Raw genomic sequence first — 25,058 nt, forward strand, 5'->3', positions numbered from 1 at the left:
CCGAATCCTGGTTCCTGAGCTGCCTACATATCCCTGGTGTTACGGGAATAAGGTCGTGTGTAGTTCTGGATCCGACGGCAGACGAAACTGATGGAGTTGTTATAAGAATGGTCGCATATTTCAAAAAGGTTCTTTTGGATAGGATATTGTTGTAAGTAACACGCAATTTTAGGTGGAGTCATGAATTCGAAATGAACGTTGCAGGTGTATCACAAGGCAAATATCTGAACGATCATCGAGTAAGAGGTAGGCAATTACAGATCGGCGGTTACGTTTGAAGTAGTCAAAGGATGTGAACGTTAGGAACGGAAACCGGAGTAAAGATTTCTCCCGTTTGTAGAACGGTTATCTCCAGAGTTACTTGTAAAACTTGAAACATGGTGCATGCGAATATATATAGGTTATTGTGAAAATTTAAACATGATGCAAATTCCCTTTGGACCATGAGGGTTTTCTTTGGATGATGAGGATGATGTCCTTAGACCATGACGTCCTGGTCCATGAAGCGTATGATAAGGGATTCATAGGCCATGAAATGGTATCCTTGGGTCATGAGGATGGTGCCTCTGGACTATGACGCCTTTGAATAATGATGTGCAGTATCGAGAGATCTTCAGGCCATGGAATGGTGTCTTCCGGCTATGAGGATGGTGCCTTCAGACTATGACGCGTTCGGATAAAATGGCGATGTTTCAGCCTATGAGATGTAAAGATATGATGCTTTGTCATATGCGAGAATGAGATAAGACAAGTCTTAGTCTTGTATGAGACGAGGGTAGTGCTTAGACCGATGTGACGAAGGGAGACAATGCTTAGTCTCTTGCAAGAAAAGGCGGTGTTTAACCTTATGCAGTGTAGTGGAGATAATGTTTTAGTCCTATTCAAAGAAAAGGCAATGCTTAGCCTCATGCAGGAAACAGAGACAACACTTAGTCTCGTGCTGGGAAAGGTAATGCTTAGCCTCATGCAAGAAAAGGAGACAGTGCTTAATCTCATGCTAGGAAAGGCAGTGCTTAGCCTTATGCAATTATGGAGGCAATGCTTAGCTCATTCAAGAAAATGAGACAATGTTTAGCCTCATGCAGAAGAAGGTACTGCTTAGCCTTATGCAATTATGGAGGAAATGCTTAGCCTCATGCAAGAAAAGGAGACAATGCTTAGTCTCATGCATAAGAAGGCAATGCTTAGCCTTATGCAATTATGGAGGCAATGCTTAGCCTTATGCAAGAAAAGGAGACAATGCTTAGTCTCATGCAGAAGAAGGCAATGTTTAGCCTTATGCAATTATGGAGGCAATGCTTAGCCTCATGCAAGAAAAGGATACAACGCATAGTCTCGTGCAGAAGAAGGCAATGCTTAGCCTTATGCAATTATGGAGGCCATGCTTATCCTCGTGCAAGAAAAGGAGATAATGCTTAGTCTCATGCGGGGAAAGGCAGTGCTTAGATGAACCGGTGACTGTGACACATTTAGAGATATTGCAACCTCCTTGCTTTAGAATTTTGAGGGTCCTCCTCAAAATTCTTCCCCAGTTTAAATGCATACTTCTGACAATACTTTTTGGTTGTTCCACATATGAAGAAGTCGGCTGAACTTGTGATCTTGCCCCACTTTCTGATCATGGGAAAATGAAGATTAAGATGTGACCGAACCCATAGGGCTGCCTACGTATCCCCTCTTAAATGGGAATCAGGTCAAGCGTAGTTCAGTTACATTAGATAAAGAAATGCAAATAATCCTAAACATAGTATCTTTTGACTGCGTCTGAGTTGATGGATTTTGGCCAAATCTCTCCGTCCATTTCTTCAAGTATAAGTGTATGATGACCCAAAAGGTCATCTTTAAATTTAATTATTAATTATGTATTCTAAGACCTTAAAAAGTACTATTTATTATTCCTCGACTTGCGTGCAAAGTCCATATAATTTTTCAAAAAGTTTTTATGTGAAAATAGATTAAAATGTGAAATAGATCCTTAAAACTCAATTAAGTTGACTTTGGTCAACATTTTGAGCAAACGAACCCGGATCAGTATTTTGATAGTTCCGGTAGGTCCGTATCGTAATTTGGGACTTGGTCGTATGACCGAAATTTAAAACTCAAGTTATGGCCATTTAACGAAAACTAGAAGCCTAAAGGCTTAAAGAGTTCAAAGTTTGACCACAAATTGACTTTTATTGATATCGGGGTCAGATTTGAGTTCTGATAATTTTCTTAGGTCCGTTGTGTCATTTATGACTTGTGTACAAAATTTGAGGTCAATCAGGCTTGATTTGATAGGTTTTGACGTCGTTTGTAGAAATTAGAAGTTTCAAAGTTCATTAGGCTTGAATCTATGTGTGATTCGTGTTTTTAGTGTTATTGGATGTGATTTGAAGACACGACTAAGTTCGTATGATATTTTAGGACTTGTTGATATATTTGGTTGATGTCCCGGGGGCCTCGGGTGAGTTTCAGATGGTTAACGGATCAAATTCGGACTTAAGAAAAATGCTGGAACTGTGAGGGTCTTGGCCGCAGGTGCGGCAGAATTTCACAAATGCGGGACTGGGCTGGCCTGGGGTCTTCGCAGGTGCGACAATATTTCGCAAAAGTGGATGTTGCATGTGCGACAGGATGGTCTGCAGATGTGGAACTTCCCCTGGCAGCCTGGCATCGCAAATGCGAGCCTTGTCTCGCAAATGCGAGTCCGCAAATGCGGAACTTGTATCCGCAGATGCGAAAATGACTGGGCAGAGCTCATAAATTCGGAAGTCGCCATTTTTACTCATTTTGAGTTTTAGTCTCGGATTTGGGCGATTTCAAAGGGGATTTTCACGACTTTGAAGTGGGCAAGTATTCTATAACCAAAAGTGATTATATTTCATGAATCCATGTCTATATTCATCATTTATTTCGGATTTTGATAGAAGAAATTGGAATTTTTGTAAAACTTCCCAAAAATAAAAAATTAAGATTTGAAGGTCCATTTGACATCAGAATTTGATAATTTTGCATGGTTGGACTCGTCTCGGAATGGGTGTTCGAATTTCGTAAATGTTTCTCATATTCGATATGTGGGGCCCACTATTAATTATTTAGATGAATTTTGGATTTTAATCCGGAAAATTAGCAAATTCATATGGGATTAATTTCTACGATTTGTATTGAGTATATTGAATTGTTTATGACTAGATTTGAGAATTTCAGACACGAATTCGCGAGGCAAAGGTTATTGGATTCTTAAATTGGGTTGCAAAGCGAGGTAAGTATCGTGGTTAACCTTAACTTGAGGGAGTAAGACTTATTTGTCTATTTGCTACATGATTTAATATGCGGGTACAACGTATATGTGAGGTGACGAGTACTTATGCGTTGTGGTTGAGTCAAAGCATGCGGGTGAAATTTGTTTATTGTGAAAATTTGCTTATTTAATTAAAATATTCATGTTTAAGTTTATTATTGATTATTTGATCATTATTCGTGAAGTTATTTATTTAATTATTATCGAATATTTTGGAAGTGAGGTCGGTATTATGGTATTGAATTGATTGATAAGTGTATATTCCCGCATTTAAATACTCTTCCAAATTTATATTATTATTTTTATGGTAAGGAAGAGTGTAAAACACGAAGGGTAATGCCGTGCCATTTTTATTAATTATAATATCATTGTCATGATAATGAAGACTGTAAAAGCACGAAGAGTGTTGTCGTTCCATTTGTGAGTGTAAAAGCATGAAGAATGTTGCCGTGTCATTTTCAGAGAGTGTAAAAGCACGAAGGGTGATGCCGTGCCGAATGAGAGTAAAAGCACGAAGGGTGGTGCCGTGCCATTTTCATATTATCATTTGCTCATTTTATTATGATAAATTAATTGGCTGCTAAGTGATACTTCTTCTGCTATAATTATTATATCATTTCCCTTCGCATGTTCCCTCCAAATTATAAATTGTCATTTATTGTATTATTGTTACTTTGTATTTGTATATACTTGTACAAGTTGTTTACGTACGTATCTTGTCATAGCCTCGTCACTACTTCATCGAGGTTAGACTCGGTACTTACTAGTACATGGGGTCGGTTGTACTGATACTACACTCTGTACTTCTTGTGCAGATTTTGGAGTTGGTCCCAGTAGCGTACCATAAACGTGCTCGGATTCAGCTACCTAGAGGAGACTTGAGGTATAACTGCACAACGTTCGCAGTTCTGAAGTCCCCTTCTATTTTATCTCAGCTGTGTATTATATTTTAAACAACTTGAAGTTTGTTCAGACTTTTGTTTGTATTATTCTAGAAGCTCATGCACTTGTGACTCCAGTTCTGCGATGGTATTTAGATATCGTGATTATTATGGATTATTTGCTTTATTTCAGACTTTATTTCCATATTTATTTTCTTGTTATTAATAAATTTATTTTTTTTTAAAATGGATAATTATATTCTAACGTTGGCTTGCATAGCAAGTAAAATGTTAGGCGCCATCACGGTCCCAAAGGTGAAAATTTCGGGTCGTGACAAAGTACCCCTCCTGTTAGTACCCTATGAACCATATAAGGACCCTGCCAATTGGGTAAAAACTTCCCCTTGGCTTCATCTTGATATGGGAAGATTCGCTTTAGCACCAATTTCCCTGGTGTGAATTGCCTTGGTCTAACCTTTTTGTTGAAAGCTCTTGCCATCCTATTCTTGTAGAGTTGACCATGACATACCACATTCATTCTTTTTCCATCAATGAGAGCTAGTTGTTCGTAGCGACTCTGTACCCATTTTGCGTTGCTGAGATCATCTTCTTGTATAATTCTTAAAGAGGGGATTTCTACCTCAGCATGAATAACCGCTTCAGTACCATAAACCAATAGGTAGGGAGTTGCCCCAATTGATGTGTGAACCGTGGTACGATACCCGAGTAGAGCAAATGGCAGTTTCTTGTGCCATTGTTTGTAATTATCTACCATTTTCCTCAGTATCTTCTTGATGTTCTTGTTGGCGTCTTCTACGGCTCCATTCATTTGCGGCATGTATGCTGTAGAGTTCTTATGCTTGATCTTGAAGATGCGGCTTTACCCATTTCGTGAAGTAGTCTATGGCCACTAGAATGAATCTATGCCCATTCGAAGTAGCAGGCTCGATCGGGCCGATTACATCCATACTCCAAGCCGAGAAAGGCCAAGGTGAACTTGTTGCATTGAGTTCATTGGGTGGTACTCGTATCATGTCAGCATGTATCTGGCATTGGTGGTACTTCTAAACATACTTGATGTAGTATGGTTCCATAGTCATCCAGAAATACCCTACTCTTAATATCTTCTTAGCTAAGATGAAACCATTCATGTGTGGTCTGCAGGTTCCGGCATGTATTTCCTCAAGCAATCTGGATGCTTCCTTATCATTGACACACCGTAGTAATCCCAGGTTAGGAGTTCTTCTATACAGAATTCCTCCGCTTTGAAAGAAATGGTTGGCTAACCTTCGAAGCATGCGCTTCTGAGTATGGGTAGCATGCTCTAGATATTCTCCCTTTGCCAAATATTCATTGATGTCGTGGAACCACGGATTTCCATTGCTCTCCTCTTCAACATGAGCACAATAAGCTGGCTGCTTATGAATTCCTATTGGGATACGATTGATGAAATTCTTGTCTGGATGTTGTATCATGGAAGATATAGTGGCCAATGCATTTGCGAACTCATTTTGAACCCTCAGAACATGTTTGAATTCTATCTTTATGAACCTTTTGATCAGCTCTTGTACACGATGCAAATATGGAAATATTTTGGTATTCTTTGTGGCCCATTCTTCTAAAACCTGGTGCACTAAAATATTGGATTCTACAATTACTAGCATCTCCCGAACATTCATGTCAATGGCCAACCGGAGTCCCAAGATGCAGGCCTCATACTCCGTCATATTGTTGGTGCATGAAAACCTGAGTTTTGCGGATATCAGATAGTGTTGGCCGATTTCTGATACTAATACAGCTTCGATACCTAGTCCTTTAACGTTTGCTTCTCCAACCATCATATGCTTCAGTGATATCTTCTCCTACGAGCGACACCGCCTAATCGGGAAAATACGTTTTCAATGGTTCGTATTCTCTGTCTACGGGATTTTCTGCCACATGATTCGCCAATGCTTGCCCTTTGACCGCCTTCTAAGTTACATAGACAATGTCGAACTCACTCAGCAATATTTGCCACTTTTCTAACTTACCTGTAGGCATGGGCTTCTAAAAGATATATTTCAGCGGATACATTGTTGATATGAGATATGGAGTGTATGCACAGAAATAATGCCTCAACTTCTGATCTATCCATGTCAAAGCACAACATGTGCGTTCTAGCAAAGAGTACCGGGCTTCGTAGAATGTGAATTTTTTGCTCAGATAATATATTGCCTGCTCCTTTCTTCCAGTTTCATCATGTTGTCCCAAAACGCAACCAAAAGCTCCATCCAGTATAGACAAATAAAGTAGCAGTGGTCTTCCAGGCTCTGGTGGGACCAGAACGGGCGATTTGGATAAATACTCCTTGATTTTGTCGAAAGCTTTCTAGCATTTTTTAGTCCAGCCTGTTGCAGCATGTTTCCTCAATATCCTGAAGATCGGCTCATATATCACTATTGATTGTTTTATGAAGTGGCTGATGTAATTAAGACGTCCTAAGAAAGTCATCACATCTTTCTTATTCTTTTGAGGTGGCAAGTCTTGGATTTCTTTGACTTTGGATGGATCTAACTCAATTCCCCTGCGACTGACGATGAATCCTAACAATTTTTCGGTGGGGACTCCGAAAGGACACTTTGCAGGATTCAGTTTCAGATTATACCTTCGAAGCCGATAGAAGAATTTCCTCAGATATGCTATGTTATCTGTACTCCTTTTAGATTTGATGATAACGTCATCCACGTACACTTCTATCTCCTTGTGTATCACGTCGTGGAAAATAGTTGTCATGGCTCTCATGTAGGTGGCTCCGGCGTTCTTCAGACCAAATGGCATCATTTCATAACAATATATTCCCCACGACGTGATGAAGGCTATCTTTTTTGCATCCTCCTTATCCATCCAGATCTGATGGTACCCCGCAAAGCAATCCACAAAGGATTGGAGTTCATACTTGGAATAGTTGTCGATCAATATGTGTATATTGGGCAACGGGAAATCATCTTTAGGACTTGCTCTGTTTAGATCTCGATAGTCAACACATACTATGACTTTCCCATCTTTCTTCGGAACTAGCACAATGTTGGCCAACCAAATCGGGTACTCGACCACTCTAAGAGCTTTGATTTGCTTGGTGACCTCCTCTTTTATCTTCAAACTCATATCCGGCTTGAACTTTCTGAGCTGCTGCTTTACCGGTGGACACGTAGGATTAGTGGGTAGCTTGTGAGCCACTATAGATGTGCTCAATCACGTCATATTGCCGTAGGGCCATGCAAAAATATCTTCATATTCTCTTAGGAATCTGATGTACTCTTCTTTCTCTGATGGTGATAGATGAATGCTTATGCGTGTTTCCTTGACAGTTTTGGAATCTCCTAAGTTAACTGCTTCAGTTTCGTCCAAGTTAGACTTTGGTTTGTTTTCAAAATTTTCCACGTCTCTGACGATTTCCTCAGGTATTGTGTCATCTTCCAGATCCTCCGAATCACTATCTTCATGTTGCGTTGTCTCATTACATGTCACAGTTGCAGGTTCATCGGGATAGGTAATAACAATGGTGTAAGGAAAGAAAACAAATGTAGAGAATAATAATAAATACGAAAAGTAGTAATGCATTGATAAAATTTTAGAAACATCAACAAGTGCGGCTCAATCACTCGAGCAATTATTTCAAAACAAAATACTGAAAATGTCTCAAATGCTCAAAACTATTTTAAAATAATTGTTGCTAATTTTCCAAGCTACCAAGGAACTCGACGGGCCCGGGATCGTGCAACAGTCCAGTTCTTGAGTGAAGCTCCTTTCTCCACGGTCTGAATGATAAGGTCTTCCTCATCCTCCTCCTCAACTATCGCACTGCAATCCATATCTTCTTCATCTAGAAATAACTTTCTCATGCCAGCTAAGACTTCATCTTCCTCAGATCCCCACACTATGTCTAGATTGTTGGAATGTCTGATGCAGGGGTGGTACCGGTTGTTCCAGTGGATAATAAGGACCAGGCCATGGTGGTGACCAATCCTGGTACTCTTGCCAAGTGTGTTCATACCCATGCCTGAAAGTTGTACTATGACACTGTAGTTATACGAGTTTGGTGATCCCTTGAAGGTTTTTGCCGAGACATTTGCCAGGTTCATACCCTGTCCACAGTAGTATGCTTTCTATCTTGTTGCTCCACCATCGATCCTTTTCAATTGCGTTGGCTCGCTCAATGCGATGATACGTCTCTCCACCCAGCTTCTTCCTATTCTCGATGACCGGAACGATTTGATTAGTATAGATGGGGTTACTTCCATCTCCATGTATAATCATCTTATGATAATTCCATTCAAACTTCACAGCCTGATGCAGAGTAGAAGCCACTGCCCCAACAACGTGTATCTAGGGTCGTCCCAACAATAGATTATAGGTAGCAGATATATCCAGCACTTGGAACTGAATATCAAACCAGGTTGGGCCCATCTATAGGCTGAGGTTGATTTCTCCGATTTTGGCTCTTTGAGATCTATCAAACACCTTCGCATTCATGCTTCTCATTCGTATCTCGTACAGGCTCTTACCCAACCTTTTTAGAGTAGCTAACGGGCATATGTTGATACTGGATCCTCCATCTATTAGTACTTTGGCGATGAACTTATCCTCAAATCACATTGTGATGTGTAATAACCTGTTATGACTTAGTCCCTCTGGTGGTAACTCATCTTCATGAAAGGTGATTTTGTGGGTCTCTAGTACTTGCCCGACCATATTGGCCATCTCCCCACTAGTGATGTTGGCGGGTACATAAGCTTCATTCAGCACTTTCATCAAGGTATTCCTGTGTGTGTCGGAGTTTTGCAACATTGGCAAGATGGATATTTGAGCAGGAGTTTTGTTCAGATGATCAACAACAGAGTATTCTCTTGCTTGTACCTTTCTCCAAAGGTCATCAGTACCTATCTCAACAATAGGCGGCTTAGATGCAGTTTTCTTGCTTGTTCCTCCCAAGTTTTCAAGTGTATAAACTCTGCCAGTTCTAATCATGCCTTGTGCTGCACCTGCCTCTTTCGTCTTTGCTTTTCCTTTTTTTTTTGGATTCCGCAACATAGTCCCATGGGATGGCATCATATTTGTAGGATGGTGTGGGAGCTACCATCATAGTGAAGGGTGCAGTTACTTCAACCTCAAACGGTGCTTGGGTTTGTACCACAACTGGTGTGAGGGTGACCGGAGATGTCTTAGGATCATCCCGCTCTCGAATGAGTTCGATCGACCCTTCCGAGTCCCATTCTTTGTCAGTCTCTATTACATTCACTCCCTCACCTCTATGATCCGGGAGAGTATTTCTACGCATATTTGGTACAGTTTCCTTTGCCTGTATGACCTTGTTGTCGATCAATGTCTGAATCTTGTCTTTCAGTGTGCGACACTCACCAATTGTATGACCCTTCATGCCTGAAGGGTAGGCACATGTCTTGTTGGGGTTGATCCACTGAGAAGAATTCTCCATAGCAACGGAAGGGATGTGAGTGACATAACCAGCAACCTTCAATCTCTCATATAGTTGGTTTATGGGCTCAGCAATTGGGGTGTATTGTCTAGGCGGTCTGCGGTCGAAGTTTGATCATGTTTTTAGTAGTTGTGGCGAGTGGGTTGAGTGTTATAGGCATGGTAGGTGGTAGCAGGTTGTTGGTATCCGGGGGGTGAAGGTTGATATGTGGGTGGAGGTGTTTGGTATGTGAGAGGAGACTTAGGACCTTGGGCTACCATTACAACACCTACTTCCGTTTTCTTCGAAATACCTCCCGATTGTAAGGCTTTATTTGTGGCCTGCAGCGCCTCAAAATTTTTCACCCTTCATCTCCTAGATTGATGATGTCATAGAGTTTGTGGTTCTCAATAACCATCAACCTTTAATAATACTACGGGTCTTGAACTTTGACGAAGAACTTGTTCATTTTTTCTTCTTCAAGCGCTGGTCTTACTTTCGTAGCCTCAGATCTCCACTGAGTAGCATATTCACAGAAGGTTTTCATTGGCATCTTCTTGAGGTTTTGAATGTAGAAAACATCTGGTGCGTTCTCTGTGTTGAACTTGAATCTATCCATGAAGTCTGATGCCATGCTTACCCAACTGACTCACGTCTTCGGGTTTTGGCTGATATACCAAGAAAATGCATCTCCTGTGAGGCTTCGCATAAACAGTTTCATGCGGATTTGTTCATTTTTTCCCACACCTATAAGCTTGTCACAATATGTCCTCAGATGCACTTTTGGATCATCAGTTCCATCGAACATTTCAAATTTGGGAGGTTTGTAACCCTCCGGCAATTCTACATCTGGCTGAATGCACAAGTCTTCATAGTTCAAACCTTCAATGCCTTTACCACCTTCAACATTCAGAACTCTGTTAGTGAGCTTTTTGAGCTCCTCCGCCATATTCGTAATTAGCAGGTCCTTCTCAGTTGATTCAGGTATGTATATGGTTTTTTGCGGAGTGTGGGGTAAGGTTTCCATATATATTGGATTGCTTTGATGGACTCCGGGGATCTGGGCATAAGGGTGGTCATTTGTTGAGTTTTTGGGATCAGGAGTGGGTTGTGGTACATTCTGAGGAGTGTGATAAGTGGTAGTCTATGGGCATTGGGTTGAGTGGTAATGGTGTTGTTGAGGAGTTGGTACCGGAGGAGGATAAAGGTTTTGAGGAGGTGTGGGGTCCTGGTGTGGTGCAGGAAGGTTTGGTGGCGGGTTTTGATTTTGCGTGTTTTGTGGTGGCGTTTGGTTTTGTGTAGTTGGATTTTGTTGGTTAATGTCAGGGACATTGAGAGTGAGAGAGAGGTTCGTTTAGTTTCGGACCTGCTCAAGTTATTCTTGTAACTCCAAGATTTTCTGTTCCAGACGTAAGACCAGTTCATTCTGTGCTGGAGTGCTTCGACCATCTGAAGTTTCGACATTCTTTGCCATGGCGGCGTTATCCTTTTTAATACCACTCAGATCATCCATTTTTGCTTTTTCTTTGTTCTTGCTTTTAGGATCGCTTGGTGGAGGACCTCTGGATCTAGTGTGATATGCCGACGATGCCAGTATGCACAAACGAACCTAAGGGAATGGGAATAATTAAAAGAAAAAAAAAATAAAAGGTAACCAAGTTAGTAAGGGGTACTGAAAGAATGCTTGCAATATTTATTTTTTGGTAAATAGAAAATTTTATTACCAATTGGTCATTATGTACATAAGGAGAAAAAAACAGCATATTGTTGAACATATTGTTCCAACAGCTGACGCTAAGCAAAACATCTACTACCTGCTACTGCAAAATTCTACTACTACCCTAGTGCTAAGGATAAAAGTTCAACATTTCCAATTTTCGAGCAAGCCTTGGCTTAATTGATCCCCTGCAACTTCTTGAATGATTTGCTTTATAATAAGATCTGGTGCCGAATATTTATCTTGAAACACCCTTTGATTTCTTTCCCTCCAAACATAGTATATACTTGCTGCAAGTGCTATCCTATAAACTTCTGCTTCAGAGCTTCTCCCCTTTGCATGTTCTTCTGCCCACTTTAATTCCTTCGACCAATCCATGGCCTTCCTGTTTAATATTGAATGCTTGCAATATTAAACATGTTTTTTACAAAATCATATAATAATTCACTTCCTAATTTGGGGACCTCGTTGTGCCAGAGGTAGGCCTTAGCGACACGTAGACTTGGAGAAAATTGATGCCAATAATTGTGTCATTTCATTAATTCGAAAACAAGCCAAACCTTTACTAAATCGACAATAATAATAATAATAATAATAATAATAATTATAATAATAATAATGTTACTAATGGCATTTAGCTTTATTACAATTGAAATCTAAAACTAAGCTAGAAAATAATAAAGAACATTATTTGCTAGTCTACTTGATCCCTGAAGGACCTTCTCCGTGCTTGGCTCTGTTGACTCCATAAATCAAGTTCCCCAAGTTCCACATATCCAATAATAAGTAAGCCTTTTCTAGATGCCCTCCTTCACTGCCATCCGTATTTTAATAATATGCAAGCCTCTTTCTCATCTTTCCCTCAAGATCCATCAATCCCTGCTCCAAATATTCCAAGCTCTCTGTTGACTTAGTGGCGATTCCCCTCCATTTAATTATAGCCTCCATGTACACTTTGTGTTGTTCCAAATGCCTATCTTCACACTCGAAAACCCTTTTGCGAAGTCTCCTATATTTCACATGTGCCTCAGCTACATCATCAATGATCCTGTTTTCCAGATTGACCCCCGGCTTGACGTCTCCTGCTATATCATCCACCAACCATAATAGGTAGAAGTACACGTGACCATCATGATATGTGTATGGCTCAATAGTATCTTTTTTCACAATGACCTTCTGGTTCCACATATGTTGTGCCTCGAACTTGAAAGGAATGACATCCCATTTGAAATCTGCCTTGTACTAGACAATGTTGGAAACCCGAGGTATGACTTGTTTTGTTCCCGCCTGTCTCATTACCCTTATAGGAGCATAAGGATAAATGTATCGAAACTCGATCAACACTAAATGAGTAGTATCTCTCGACCTGGGAAACCATTCAAACATCCAATGCACCTTCTCGTCTGTCAGATTGCTGAAGAAACACACCCAACTTACAACACTTCCAGCATGCGCAAACCTGTCTGGGATGAATGTCATTTTCTTTCGATGGTAGTAAGCTATGTAGTCATTCAATGGTCGTCCCAGAAGCTCTTGATGATATTCTCCCCTATGAAAGTGTTCTAATAGCCAGACTTACAGTAATAGATTACAACCCTCAAAATGTCCAAACCCGTGCTTGCACCGATCTAGAGCGCGGTACAGTTCGGCTAGGATCATGGGGATGATGGTATAAGTTTTCCCCTCGATGCCTTCCATTAAATTCCTTGCAACCATAGCTAAACGAGTGTTGATCCTTCCCCCTTTCATTGAAAATATCAACAAACCCAAGAAGCAAATAATGAATACATAAACCCGATGGTGCGTCCAACTTAGGAAAGTAATGGTGAGTTCCTCATGATGAAGACGATACTATTTACTATGTCCATAATGCTCATAAATAAACACAAAAGGGATGTAGGATTTCTTTAAGCGAAGCAATTCTTCATTTTTCTTAAAGCCCAACATCTTTAGAAAACCGCGAGGGGTGCGATTCTCTGGTACTAGTAACCCCAGACTATCCCATGGTAGCTTAGCAAAACCTCTTTTTTCTTCTAAGAGAGGAGTCATTTCTATGTCACCAAATCGAAAGACCGTTTTTTTCTCATCCCAGAACATGGTAGCGGCCTCAATCAATGCCCTATTTGGTTGGATATTAAGCAAAGACGGTAAGTCACCAAGTACCATTCTCACATGATTCTTGTCGCAAAATGCAAGGTCTTTCCACCAGTCAAGTAGCAGAGGTGGGATGTTTTGGACCATGCTGAACCTGGGGACTTCATGCTTCATTTTCTGTAAACAAATAAAGTTAGCCCTTTCCCCCTCCAGATTCGACCACTTACACAATAATGATCAAGATATTGGCACATTTTCTCCAAGAAATGCACATAACATAATGGTGTCCATTGGGATTATGAAAATCCCGTCGGATTATGGACAAGGCTTATCTTAGTAGGTTATTAAGTTAACAATGTTCTAACCCGTACTAGGTTTAACATGATGCATGTACATTTGACATTGGAGTAAGGTTTCTAGAATGGTCTAGACTGGTACTCTCAAGCGGACAACTTGAGAGGGAAAGGCACTGGACCGTCGACTGCACCGCTGATCTATTAGTCTACCGCAAATAAGCCTTTCCGATTTGAAAAGGGTAATTTTGGAAGAGCATGGACACTCATCAAGTGTCGCTATGTTGATAACTGGCACGAGTGGAGTATAAAGTGGAGCATGCTTTATGCAGAGATAATAACACGTTGCCAAGTATTTACATAATAAAATATGTGAAAACAGTAAATATAATAGCAAAATAAATATTGGAAGGAAAAGGAAAGAAAAACAAAAGGAGGAAATCAGTTTAGTTCATAAAATATATGCGGAAAATAAAGCAGGTAAGGAAGTAGGGATGGGAAAGGCATGATATGACGGCCTTAGAAAAGAAATGAAGATTGGTCAAAGCAAATAAAGGTGAATGGGGAAGGGATGTGCATGTTATAACAGATTTAAATAAATAAAGGTGAAGGTGGGAAGGGATGTGCATGTCATAACAGATTTAAACAAATAGAGGTGACTAGGGAAAGGGATGTGCATGTCATAACAAATTCAAACAAATAAAGGTGAAGGTGGGAAGGGATGTGCATAAGGAAAGTAATCCACATAAGCCAAGTTCATTATGGTAGGAGCCTAAAAGTATCCCAGAGAGTCGTTATGCTGTCGCGCACCCTTTTTCTTGCGAAATTGGGCTTTGACGTATGACAACTCTTTTAAATGGGATTAAAAGAGAAGAGTCTCCACCTAACGGTTTTAAGGTGCGTTAGAGCACCCATTTGCAAATAACTCTGTTTTAACTAGTTTGTGTTACCAAAGATCGGGTAAGGGCTCAAATTACCTCAAAGAGAAAGTGTTAGGCACTCTTCGAGGTCCACAACTGTGGGTCCCAGCCGAACTTAAGACTATGTGGATTAGGCAAGGTGATCAAATAACAAAGAGAAATATAAAAGTCGAAGAATTTCATTATAGCACATTGAGAATTGGTACAACTCTTAAAGACTACAAAGATACAGCTATAACGGGCTATATTAAATAACTAAGTGTATAAAAGAGGGAGGGGGGTCCTAAATTTTTTAGCCTAAAGGATCACCCCGTGCAACATAAATAATACCTCGCAACTCCTTTTAGATAGGAGTTGCTCATTTTATTCAGCGAGCACATACTATCATCTCCTACTACCCGATTACTATGTTGAAGTTGTTTACCTAAAGCGTTCTAATTCAGTTCTAAGTTGTGCTCTATGCGTGCACTACCCATCCCATGCCTATAGTCCAGGAGGCTTTGGACCTACTATTTGGGTGGTTCTAGACTTTACTTAGGTTGATCAAAAATAATAAAACTAAGCGACATTCAAAATAGATAAGACTTCAGGTAAAGGCAATTAATCAAGTTAACCTCCACACATAACACAAATGCATGCGAGTAGATTCATATTATAGGTAGTAGACAGTTTTAGAATTAAGATGAATTAGAGTCATTAAGTCCGATAGACATGGCCTCTATGTGATTTTGATTTCAAGAATACATGCAGTGTTGTTGTTTTAGAATAACGAATTTGCAGATTATAGGTATTACAAATCCTATAGGCATGATCTCTAAATTGTTTGCACAATGAAGCAGTAAAAGCATTTGAAAGCTCAAAATTATCCGTGTGTGATTTTATTGGCATACTTTCTAGGCGAGTAACAGTATCCTATAGGCAGGATTTCTAAGAGTTGGCAATTGAAACTGGTTCTATAACACTTCATCCTTATAGGCATGTTTTCTAGGCGAGCAATGTGATAGAAACAACAATAACAGTAGCTAATTAATCAATTACGGTCCTATAGACATGATATCTAGATGAATATTAATAGGATCAGGTCTCTATCACTTAACACGATCCTATAGGCATGATATCTAACACATGTCAATAGAGAAAATTGAGCAAATAACCAATGATGTTGCAATATAATAGGCAACTAATAACGTATAGGAGTGGAGCATGTGAACAAGTGAAATACTCAGGTCTTATAGGCATGATCTCTAATAAACACATAGAAATAGAGCATATTTAGCGAAATGAAACACTTAGATCCTATAGGCATATTTCTACCATTTCATGCAAGCATTAGAATATACCCGTTTCCCCAATTTCACTAACACCCCAATTGTTTGTTTATAAATTATTACAAGAACAAAGAAGAAAGGAAAATAAGCCTCAGTATTATAGCATTGAAATTACTACAGGCCCTATAAGTAGAGTAGGCCCAAGATGAGATAATCCAAGACTGCCTGGTCCTTCAACAGGCTCACTCTTCATACAAACAGCAGACGTAGATCGAGGTGCACCCCATGAAACAGAATATGTCAACTAAAAGGTTCAAGCTCAACCTGGACCCATACCAGGCCCAAATAGAGGACTCACTTACCTAGTTGTTACAAAACTTAACCAAGAAAATGACGAACTACTCTCAAATCCACACACTTAATTCTTAAAGTTATAATTAACAACAAATCTACCCAGGACATATAGGCTATATTACATGAAATATTGGCAAGAGCACAAGACATACATAAGGTGGTTCATACTATGTTCAAAATGACAGGATCGAATAACTATTTCTAATAGAGTTTCAAAGCAAAGCATAGTTCAGAATTAGCCTGAAAGACTTCAGACAATTCACAGAAGAATCTAGCAGAGTCATAGGTAGGAACGAGGGGATGGAATTTTCACATGAAAGTGTCTACCATAAAAGAACCTAATGAAAATAGCATAACTAACAGGTTGATGGACATGGTCTACACAATCTTTAATTGAGCATGAAAAGTCATGAACATGCTAAATACCAGTCATAGCACAATACGAGAATTCATAGTAGGCAAGGATACACCAAGGTCTATATTACACAGAGAAGAAAGATGGATATTGTATTTTTACCTTATTGAATTTAGGCAGTACTAGTCAGACATGGATCACGCTTAAAAGTTTACAAATAGCAAGGAAGCATATTGGGCTAAACATTGAGACAATTTGGTCCCATGGGATGATCATGGGTCTATTTGTTTAAGGAGGCATGCGAAGAGTTGTCTTGCGCATCCTCCATAAATTCATATTTAAGTTGATATGAGACAATTTGTGTTATTTTAAAATTATTAGACTTATTTAAACTTAATATTTCAGTTTGTTAAATTAATTTGAAGTATTATTATACAATGAAATTTGAAACGAAGCTATGAAAGCCTTTGAAGTTTGCAATTTGATTCTTACATATCAAGTTATTAACAATCCAGTGTCCAGTATAAGATTTATAATTTCATACTATAAGTTATATTTTTTTCATGTTCACTGTATTATCTTAAATTCGTAATGAAATTTTCAAATATAAGGATTTTAAAGTCTTTGAAATTTATTCAAACGTTCTTTTTATACGCTAGTTTTTAATGTTTTACATTTTTACTTTATCTTAATATAGATTATGATTGTTATACAAAATACAAAAAAAAAAAATTAAATACGCCCGGCCCGGCCCATTAGACTGAAAACCGTTCCGGTTAAATTTTGCATCGGGGAAGCCCGGAACTGGTAAACCTGGTAAAAATAACCGGAACCGGCCCGGTAACAAAATCGGTTGGTTCCCTTTTCCTCTACCCCTGACCAGCCCGACCCGACCCCTTAACACCTATAATTCTACCCCCTTAAAGAAATGAGTCGGAGCTTCAGACGTTGCAATTGGGATTTGATGAATACCAAATCGAAGTCCAAATAGCACATGCTAGCTAGTTTTCGGATTGATAATTGAAAATTAGCCAGCGTTTGCGAAATCATTGAAAAGTATTACGGGGATTATGGAGCTAGTGCGTACAAACTTCCAACTTATTATGTTGGAACTCCAGCACATAGCAAATTCCAGCATAATATGTGGGATTATGGAGCTCCTGCATCTAAACTTCTAGCATATAATGATGGAACTCTAACACATTATAAAAATCCAGCATATTATGCTGGAATCTCATATGTAAAAAATTCGAACACCGGCATATTATGCTGGAATATTTCTGAATTTTTAAGAGTGTTTTTATTCAGATTTTATTATTAAATGAAAAGTGGCTAAATTTCGATTACTTTTAAAATTATGGCTATTTTTTAAATACCAGTTGTAAATATGACTATTTCTGATTCCCCCCAAAATCCATCTTAGAGAAATATGAGGCTTAAATAGCTCATCTAACAAATCCTCAACCACAGAGATAAGGTATTTGTTTTTCACTATTATTTTATTCAACTTCCAATAGTCAACGCATAGTTTCCAATTAGAGTTTTTTTCTTGACCAACAAAACTGGGGAGGAAATTTCTAGAAGAACTCGTAGTATCAATTACTTTATGTCAATTTCAAAAAGTGCAAAAGCAGGATTCAGTAGAAAAGTTTGGGGAGGAAAATGGGTTGATGCTGGAACACGTCTTTGTGTCAAGAAACCAATGCGGTACAATGGAGTATAGAATTGCTATGAGAATAATGCTTTTAAATGAATGATGACTGAATAACCCTTGGATTCAAACTTTCCTGGGTTAGACTTAACTCTTGATAACAACAGGAGAAGTACAGTGTGTGTGGACTCAAGAAAATTCTCATGCATCCACAAGCCGATGAAGATAATACTATTCATTATTATGAGCAAGAAGATGACATTAATCCCGAGGTACTACGACAAGAAAAAATTTCTCTTCTTTATTTTTTTTTCTTTTTCTGATATTCATTCTTGAAGAACTGTGGGTTTTAATAAGAGAACAATATCTTGCATTTATATCCATTTATTTGTGGATTTTAGTTTGTTCTATAAAATGGAAACTTATTACAGTAGTTATTATGTTTTGTTTGTTGTACTTCATGATAGAACTTGTTTAGATTTTCTTTTATGGATTTTAATTTTTAGCTTTAAATGGTTTGATGCGAATAAATAATTGTCATATAGAAGTTTGTTGCATTGGTTTTGGATTTATAATGAATTTGATTACATTATGTGCCTCCAATGTTGAGAGAAGATCAAGTGTCACTGGTTCCTGAGGCTGCTCTAGTGGCCACAAGGAAGACATCGAGTTCGCGCCTTTTAAAGTTTACACAAGTAATATGTATATTCACATATGTATATACACGTCTTCAACAAAATTAATATTTTTTTCTTTTGTACTTGTTGTTTATAGTATAATATTCCTAAATGACATAAATCTTTTTAACTTCGTACAATAATATTAATATTATTATTATTATTATTATTATTATTATTTATACTAGCAAGGAATAATTTAAACAAATAAGATGTGAGGCATGTATTTACAATTTATTACCTTTGATATTATTGTAAAAAATTATATTTTCTAATATGAAAATTATTATTAAAGAGAACACTACTGTTGGGCTAATGCAGACTATTGGACTAACTCAAACAATGCCCAATCTATAACCAAAGATCCGACTCACTAACAAATGACTAATAATTCCCCTTCCATCTATGACATTCTACCCCCTTAAAGAATGAGCTTCGGACAATTGGGATTTGATGAATGCCAAATCTAAGTCAAAATAGCACATACTAGTCAGTTTTTGGACTAGGAATTGAAAAGTAACCAGCGTTTTGCGAGGTCATTGAAAAATAACCACTATTTTATTGAAATACGAAAACTTCCAGCATAATATGTTGGATTATGGAACTCGTGTGTACAAACTTCCAGCTTATTATGTTGGAACTCCAGCACACAGTAAGTTCCAGCATAATATACGAGATTATGAAGTTCCTGCATATAAACTTTCAGTATATTATTATGATGGAACTCTAACACATTATAAAAATTCAGCATATTATGCTGGAAGCTCATATATAAATAAGTTCGAACTCCGGCATATTATGCTGGAATATTCCCGAATTTTTAAGAGCGTTTTTGCTCAGGTTTTATTTTTACATGAAAAATGACTAAATTTCGATTACTTTTGAAACTACAGTTATTTTTCAAATACTAACCGTAAATATGAATATTTCTGATTTTCCTCCAACTAGAGAAGTATTAGGCCCTAACAAATCCTCAACCACAGAGATAAGGTATTTGTTTTTCAACAACAACAATAACCCAGTAAAATTTCACTAATGGGGTCTGGGGAGGGTAGTGTGTACGCAGACCTTACCCCTACCCCGAAAGAGTAGAGAGACTGTTTTCGAAAGACCCCCGGCAAAAAAAAAAACAAAAAGACAAAAGGGTAAAAAGAGAGACAATATTAGTATCACAACAACAATTATAGGATAAATAGGAACACCATGAAATCCAGAAAAAAAGATGCAAAGAAAGGGAGACAATATTAGTAAATATTAGTATCACCACAACAATCATAAGAAAAATAGGAACACCATGAAATCTAGAAGAAAGATGTAGAGCAAAAGCGATAGCTAGTAAATAGAACCTGCACTGAAAAACGAACTAGTAAGCCACAACATTCCCACTAGTTATCTTAGACAAAAACCCTAAATGGCTAGTCTCACCATGTTACGAAGTAAGACACAACTCAACTATCTCCTAACCTACAACCCTAATACTCGTCCTCCACATCTTCTTAATGACTAATATTTGCTTTTCACTGTTATTTTATTCAACTTTCAATAGTCAACGCACAGTCTCCAATTAGAGTTTTTTTTCACCATCTTTGCTTTTAACATCTCAGCCACCACACAGTTTCCAACTAGAGTTTTTTTTCATCATCTTTGCTTTTAACATCTCAGCCACCAAGCAAATTTCTCAAAGCATGAATATTTTGAAGGTAAGTTATTTTCCAATTTATTGCCATCAAAATATACTCAGTATACCTACTTTTTCTTATTATTAGTTCCAATAATCTTAACTAGAATTTTAAATTCGGATGAACCCGTAACTAGAACATTGATATAGGATAACGACGTGAAAGGTGTTAGCTCTATAAAAATCAATGACAAAAGCTGAATTGTTAAGGAGTTTGACTATTTCTTTTATGTACTATCCGAATTAATCCTTCTGCTGTCCGAGATTTGCAGTAGTTTTTAATTAATTTGTCTCCCAAAACATTTTCATAAGCAAAATATAAAAAGGAAAAAGGTTAGGGGCTTACGTGTCAAAAGGAAAATATGGGCAGGAAAAAGTTAGTCAATCAGTCAAATGTCAATTTGAAAGGATTTGAAATGTACGAAAAAACCATAGGATTGTAGTTTAAACAATGGAAACTTCTATGTACGTACCCTTAATTTTTCATTTATTTTTATTTTAAAAATATTATTTGGTACTAATCTTTTAACTTCTTTTCAAATAAAATACATGTCCAAACACAATTCCAACTAGGGGTGTTCAAATCCAACCGGAAAATCGCATCAAATCGAAAAGTCAAACCAAATCGATTTAAAAGTCCGACTAGATTTGATTTGATTTGGTTTGGTATTGAGTAAAATAATCCGAACCAAACAGACATATAAATATATAATTTTTATATATACTTTTAAGACTTTAGATACAATTTTCTCTAAAAATTATTTAGAAATATTTTAGATCCTCTCATGAGATGTAATATTTAATAAAACTATGAAATGCATTCATTTTTATTTACTTTAAATAATGAGTTGTATCACTTTCTTATCAAGTGTTATTGAATGCGTCAATAATCCCTATGTTCTTCTATATTCATATGTCAAGATTTCTTATATCTTTTTCGAATTTGAAATGATAGTTCAATAATTTAAAATTAAAGAACATATCATTATTTAAGTATCATACTGATTTATATGTTTAATTATTAAATTCGCTTAACTTTGAAAGTGTACATCAATGTACATTCCTAATTCCTAACTTTCAAAAATTATTTTTCATCTTATTCTCATTAACTCTATTTTTTTTCACGTTTCAGCCAATTCTATTTACGAACACTAGCTTAGACCATTGTCTTTCCGTATCTTGACGGTAAGATGAAAATTCATCCAACGATCAAGGTTTAAACTGTAAATCAAATGGTTAAGAAATTTCCGTTATTTTAAAAAAAAAAAAATTAAATGTCCCTAGGATTCTTTTCTGCTTACTTATTATTATGTACATGAAATTTGACTGACCGAACCTGCCAATACTGTTCCCTTTTCCCTATGTTATCACCATTTTAGAAGTAACAATGGCTAAAACTTTTGACTTTAAAAAGTTTTATTGCCTTGAGGGTTTCATGTCTTTCTCCAAATATTTAGAGCCCGTTTGGCCATGGAAAATATTTCACTTTTTTCGAAATTTTTATACTTATTTTTGAAGTCAGTGTTTGACCATAAAATTTTAAATTTTCACCTGAAGATGAATGTTTGAATTTTTTCAAAATTTTAAAAACTTCAAAAAGTTGTTTTTCAAAATTTTTCATTCAGAATACTCACAAAAATATAAAAATAACCGAAAATTATATTCATGTACAAACACAATTTTATTTTTCAATTACTATCTTCACTTGAAAGTTTTTTATTCACATTTTTTCGAAATTTTACAATTCTTATGTCCAAACACCCACTTAGAGCCCGTTTGGACATAAGAATGTTTTCTCTTTTACTTAAAAAGTTTTTACCTTTTTCAAAATCAGTGTTTGATAATAAAATTTCCAATTTTTATTTGAAGATAAATTTTAAAATATTTTCGAAATTTTATAATTCTTATGTCCAAACACCCACTTAAAAGTGTTTCTTCTTTGCTCCTTATTTACTCATTAGTAAGTATTCTACCTTCCTCTTCTCTATAATTTTCTTCACTTCTCTCCACAAAATAAGTGAACAAAGAAAATAAAATGGTAGGAGAAAGTAGCAAAAAGAGGCCATTAGAGGAACCAAGTCATCAAAATCAACGTTTAAACCTCAGAATTAAATCCCAGGTTAATCATTTCACTTTCTGTATATATTATTTTTATTTTTTTTTGTATTTTTTCAAACAGCAATGAGTTTTTTTCTTTTTTAAACTTTGTTTGAAGAAGAACAAAAGAATAAACCAAATAAGAAAGTCATGTTTATTGTGAGAAATTTATTGATTTTCTTTCTTGTTTTTTTTACTAACTTTTATATATATTATTATTGTGTTCTTTACTTTTAAATTTTATCATTCTCTCTCTCTCTCTCTTTCTCTCTCTCTCTATATATATATATTAGATATTTATTGATATAATTCTTTCTTGTTTTGGTTTTTTTTTACTAACTTTTTGTAGGATGGTTCATTTGTATACTTCAAAGTAAAGCCTACTTCAGCAATCAAAGAGATATTCAAGGCATACGCTAAGAGTAAACAAATTTTGGAGTATAAAACATTTAGGTTTTTGTTCAATGGCAAACGCCTTTACAATAAGAAGACTGTAAATGAAGTTAGCCTTTTAATTTGCATAAAATTATTTATTGTTAACTCGATAATTTAACACTCTACATGTTCATATCCCGCATGTTTAATTTTTTTTTTTTGTATGTTTTTTGGACAATATAATCAACACGGAGGAGGGCATGTATGTTGTGTTTCTGAGACGACAACAATAATAACAAACTCAGTATAATTTCACTGTATTTATAAGACTGATGCATAAAAATGAAGAAGACATGAATAAGTCGCGACTTGGCTATTTTCTGCTTTTTATTAGAATTTCTGAAGGAAAAAAATAATATATAGTAGTATTGAATAGTTCATGTTCCCAAGGAATGTCAATTTTTGTAATATTTTCTCTTTAATATAATTATCTTAGTTACTATGCTGCTTTTTGAGCAGGTTGTAAGTCACTATTTATTAGAGGGTTATTATTATTATCTCTTTTTTTTTAAAAAGAATTGTTGTGGATTTCTCCAATGATTTTTATTATACATTTTCCTTTAACTTTTAGAGGATTATTTTACTACATTTTCTGTCACTATTAGTAGTACATTATATGGTGTCAATCAGAAGAAGTAGAAAAGAATTCTGAAAAGAAATAGAAAGAAATATCATAGGATGAGATTGACAGAAGCACATAACTTGGCCTCATATAATGTGGTTTCAGTTAGTTATTTTCCATTCTTAAAATGCGAATATAATCTGTATTTTACTTCCAAAAACGTGAAAATTATGGAATGTAGATTTATTTGCTTCTAAATAAAAGCTTTTAGTGAGGATTAATATATTAAATCTTATGATTTATAAAATATTTTTTAATTGGTAACACCATAGCGCTAATAATATTAAGACAAATTCACAATTGTTCTCATAAAAACTTTTTAGAAAAAAAAAACAAACTATATGAAAATGCCCAAATATTTCAAACTCCATGAGAGAGGAAAATTTTCATACTATAAGTGGTTACTCTTGTTCCAAGGAAAATGCATGATGAAAGAAGTAACACAAAAGAGAGGAAACAACACTACTGCAGGATTTGAACTAAAAGAGAAAAAAGCTTTAATTTTAACACCATTTTAGAAATTTGATAGAGAGAAAAAAGAAGTATAAATGTATAATAGCTGTAGAACTTGGACCAATTGATAAGTTATTTGTATTTTGTTTTGATGATTTGACAAACTTCATGAGCGAACAAGATAAGGAAGCTGGAACAATTAGTTCTTTTGCGTTTAAAGTAACAAGTTAGATGTCTGGTTCAACTCTCAATGAAATCAGTTAAGGAAACAGCAGAGGGAACTGCAGAGGAAACAAATAAAGATTAGTTATGTCACGACCCAAAATTTCATCACATGCGTCGTGATGGCACTTAGTCTGTAAGACTAACTAAGCAGATTATAATTATAATTCAAGCTAATTTTTTTTATTTTTATATATAAACCAACAGCAGAAATAATTACAAATATAACAACCTCCCAAGACTAGTAATACTGAGTCACGAACTCTAACTGAATACATGGAATGATCTCAAAGATTGAATACTCAATACTGTTTGAATAATAATTAACAGTACAATAAAACGAAAAGACTCTAAGGGACTGCGATGACCAAGTAGTTCTACCTTGAATCCTTGCGATCACACTTTAACTCTAACCGAGTCCGATATCTCCAACACCTGGCTTTGCACAAAAATATGCAGAAATGTATTATGAGTACACCATAGTCGGTACCCAGTAAGTATCAAGACTAATCTCAGTGAAGTAGTGACGAGGTACAGTGAAGACACTCACTATTCTAATAACCTGTGCAATATAGTATATAAAAATAATAGGAAAACAAATAACAA

At 36.6% G+C, this 25,058-nt stretch overlaps 2 protein-coding genes across 2 annotated transcripts; both read right to left on the minus strand.

Annotated features, from left to right (window-relative positions):
* Positions 1 to 4,465: 4,465 nt before the first annotated feature.
* LOC138898361 (uncharacterized) lies at positions 4,466 to 5,002 on the minus strand. The gene has a single exon (XM_070184420.1). The coding sequence runs from the start codon at positions 5,000 to 5,002 to the stop codon at positions 4,466 to 4,468; it is 537 nt and encodes a 178-aa protein (XP_070040521.1).
* A 226-nt stretch (positions 5,003 to 5,228) lies between these two features.
* On the minus strand, positions 5,229 to 6,002 carry LOC138898362 (uncharacterized). The gene has a single exon (XM_070184421.1). The coding sequence runs from the start codon at positions 6,000 to 6,002 to the stop codon at positions 5,229 to 5,231; it is 774 nt and encodes a 257-aa protein (XP_070040522.1).
* Positions 6,003 to 25,058: the final 19,056 nt, after the last annotated feature.

The sequence above is a fragment of the Nicotiana tomentosiformis genome, chromosome 9 (genome assembly GCF_000390325.3).
Source record: "Nicotiana tomentosiformis chromosome 9, ASM39032v3, whole genome shotgun sequence".
Classification (NCBI taxonomy): Eukaryota; Viridiplantae; Streptophyta; class Magnoliopsida; order Solanales; family Solanaceae; genus Nicotiana; species Nicotiana tomentosiformis.

Excerpts from the sequence above, each read along its gene's own strand:
- LOC138898361 (XM_070184420.1), bottom strand. The coding sequence starts at position 5,002 with ATGCCGCAAATGAATGGAGCCGTAGAAGACGCCAACAAGAACATCAAG.
- LOC138898362 (XM_070184421.1), bottom strand. The coding sequence starts at position 6,002 with ATGGTTGGAGAAGCAAACGTTAAAGGACTAGGTATCGAAGCTGTATTA.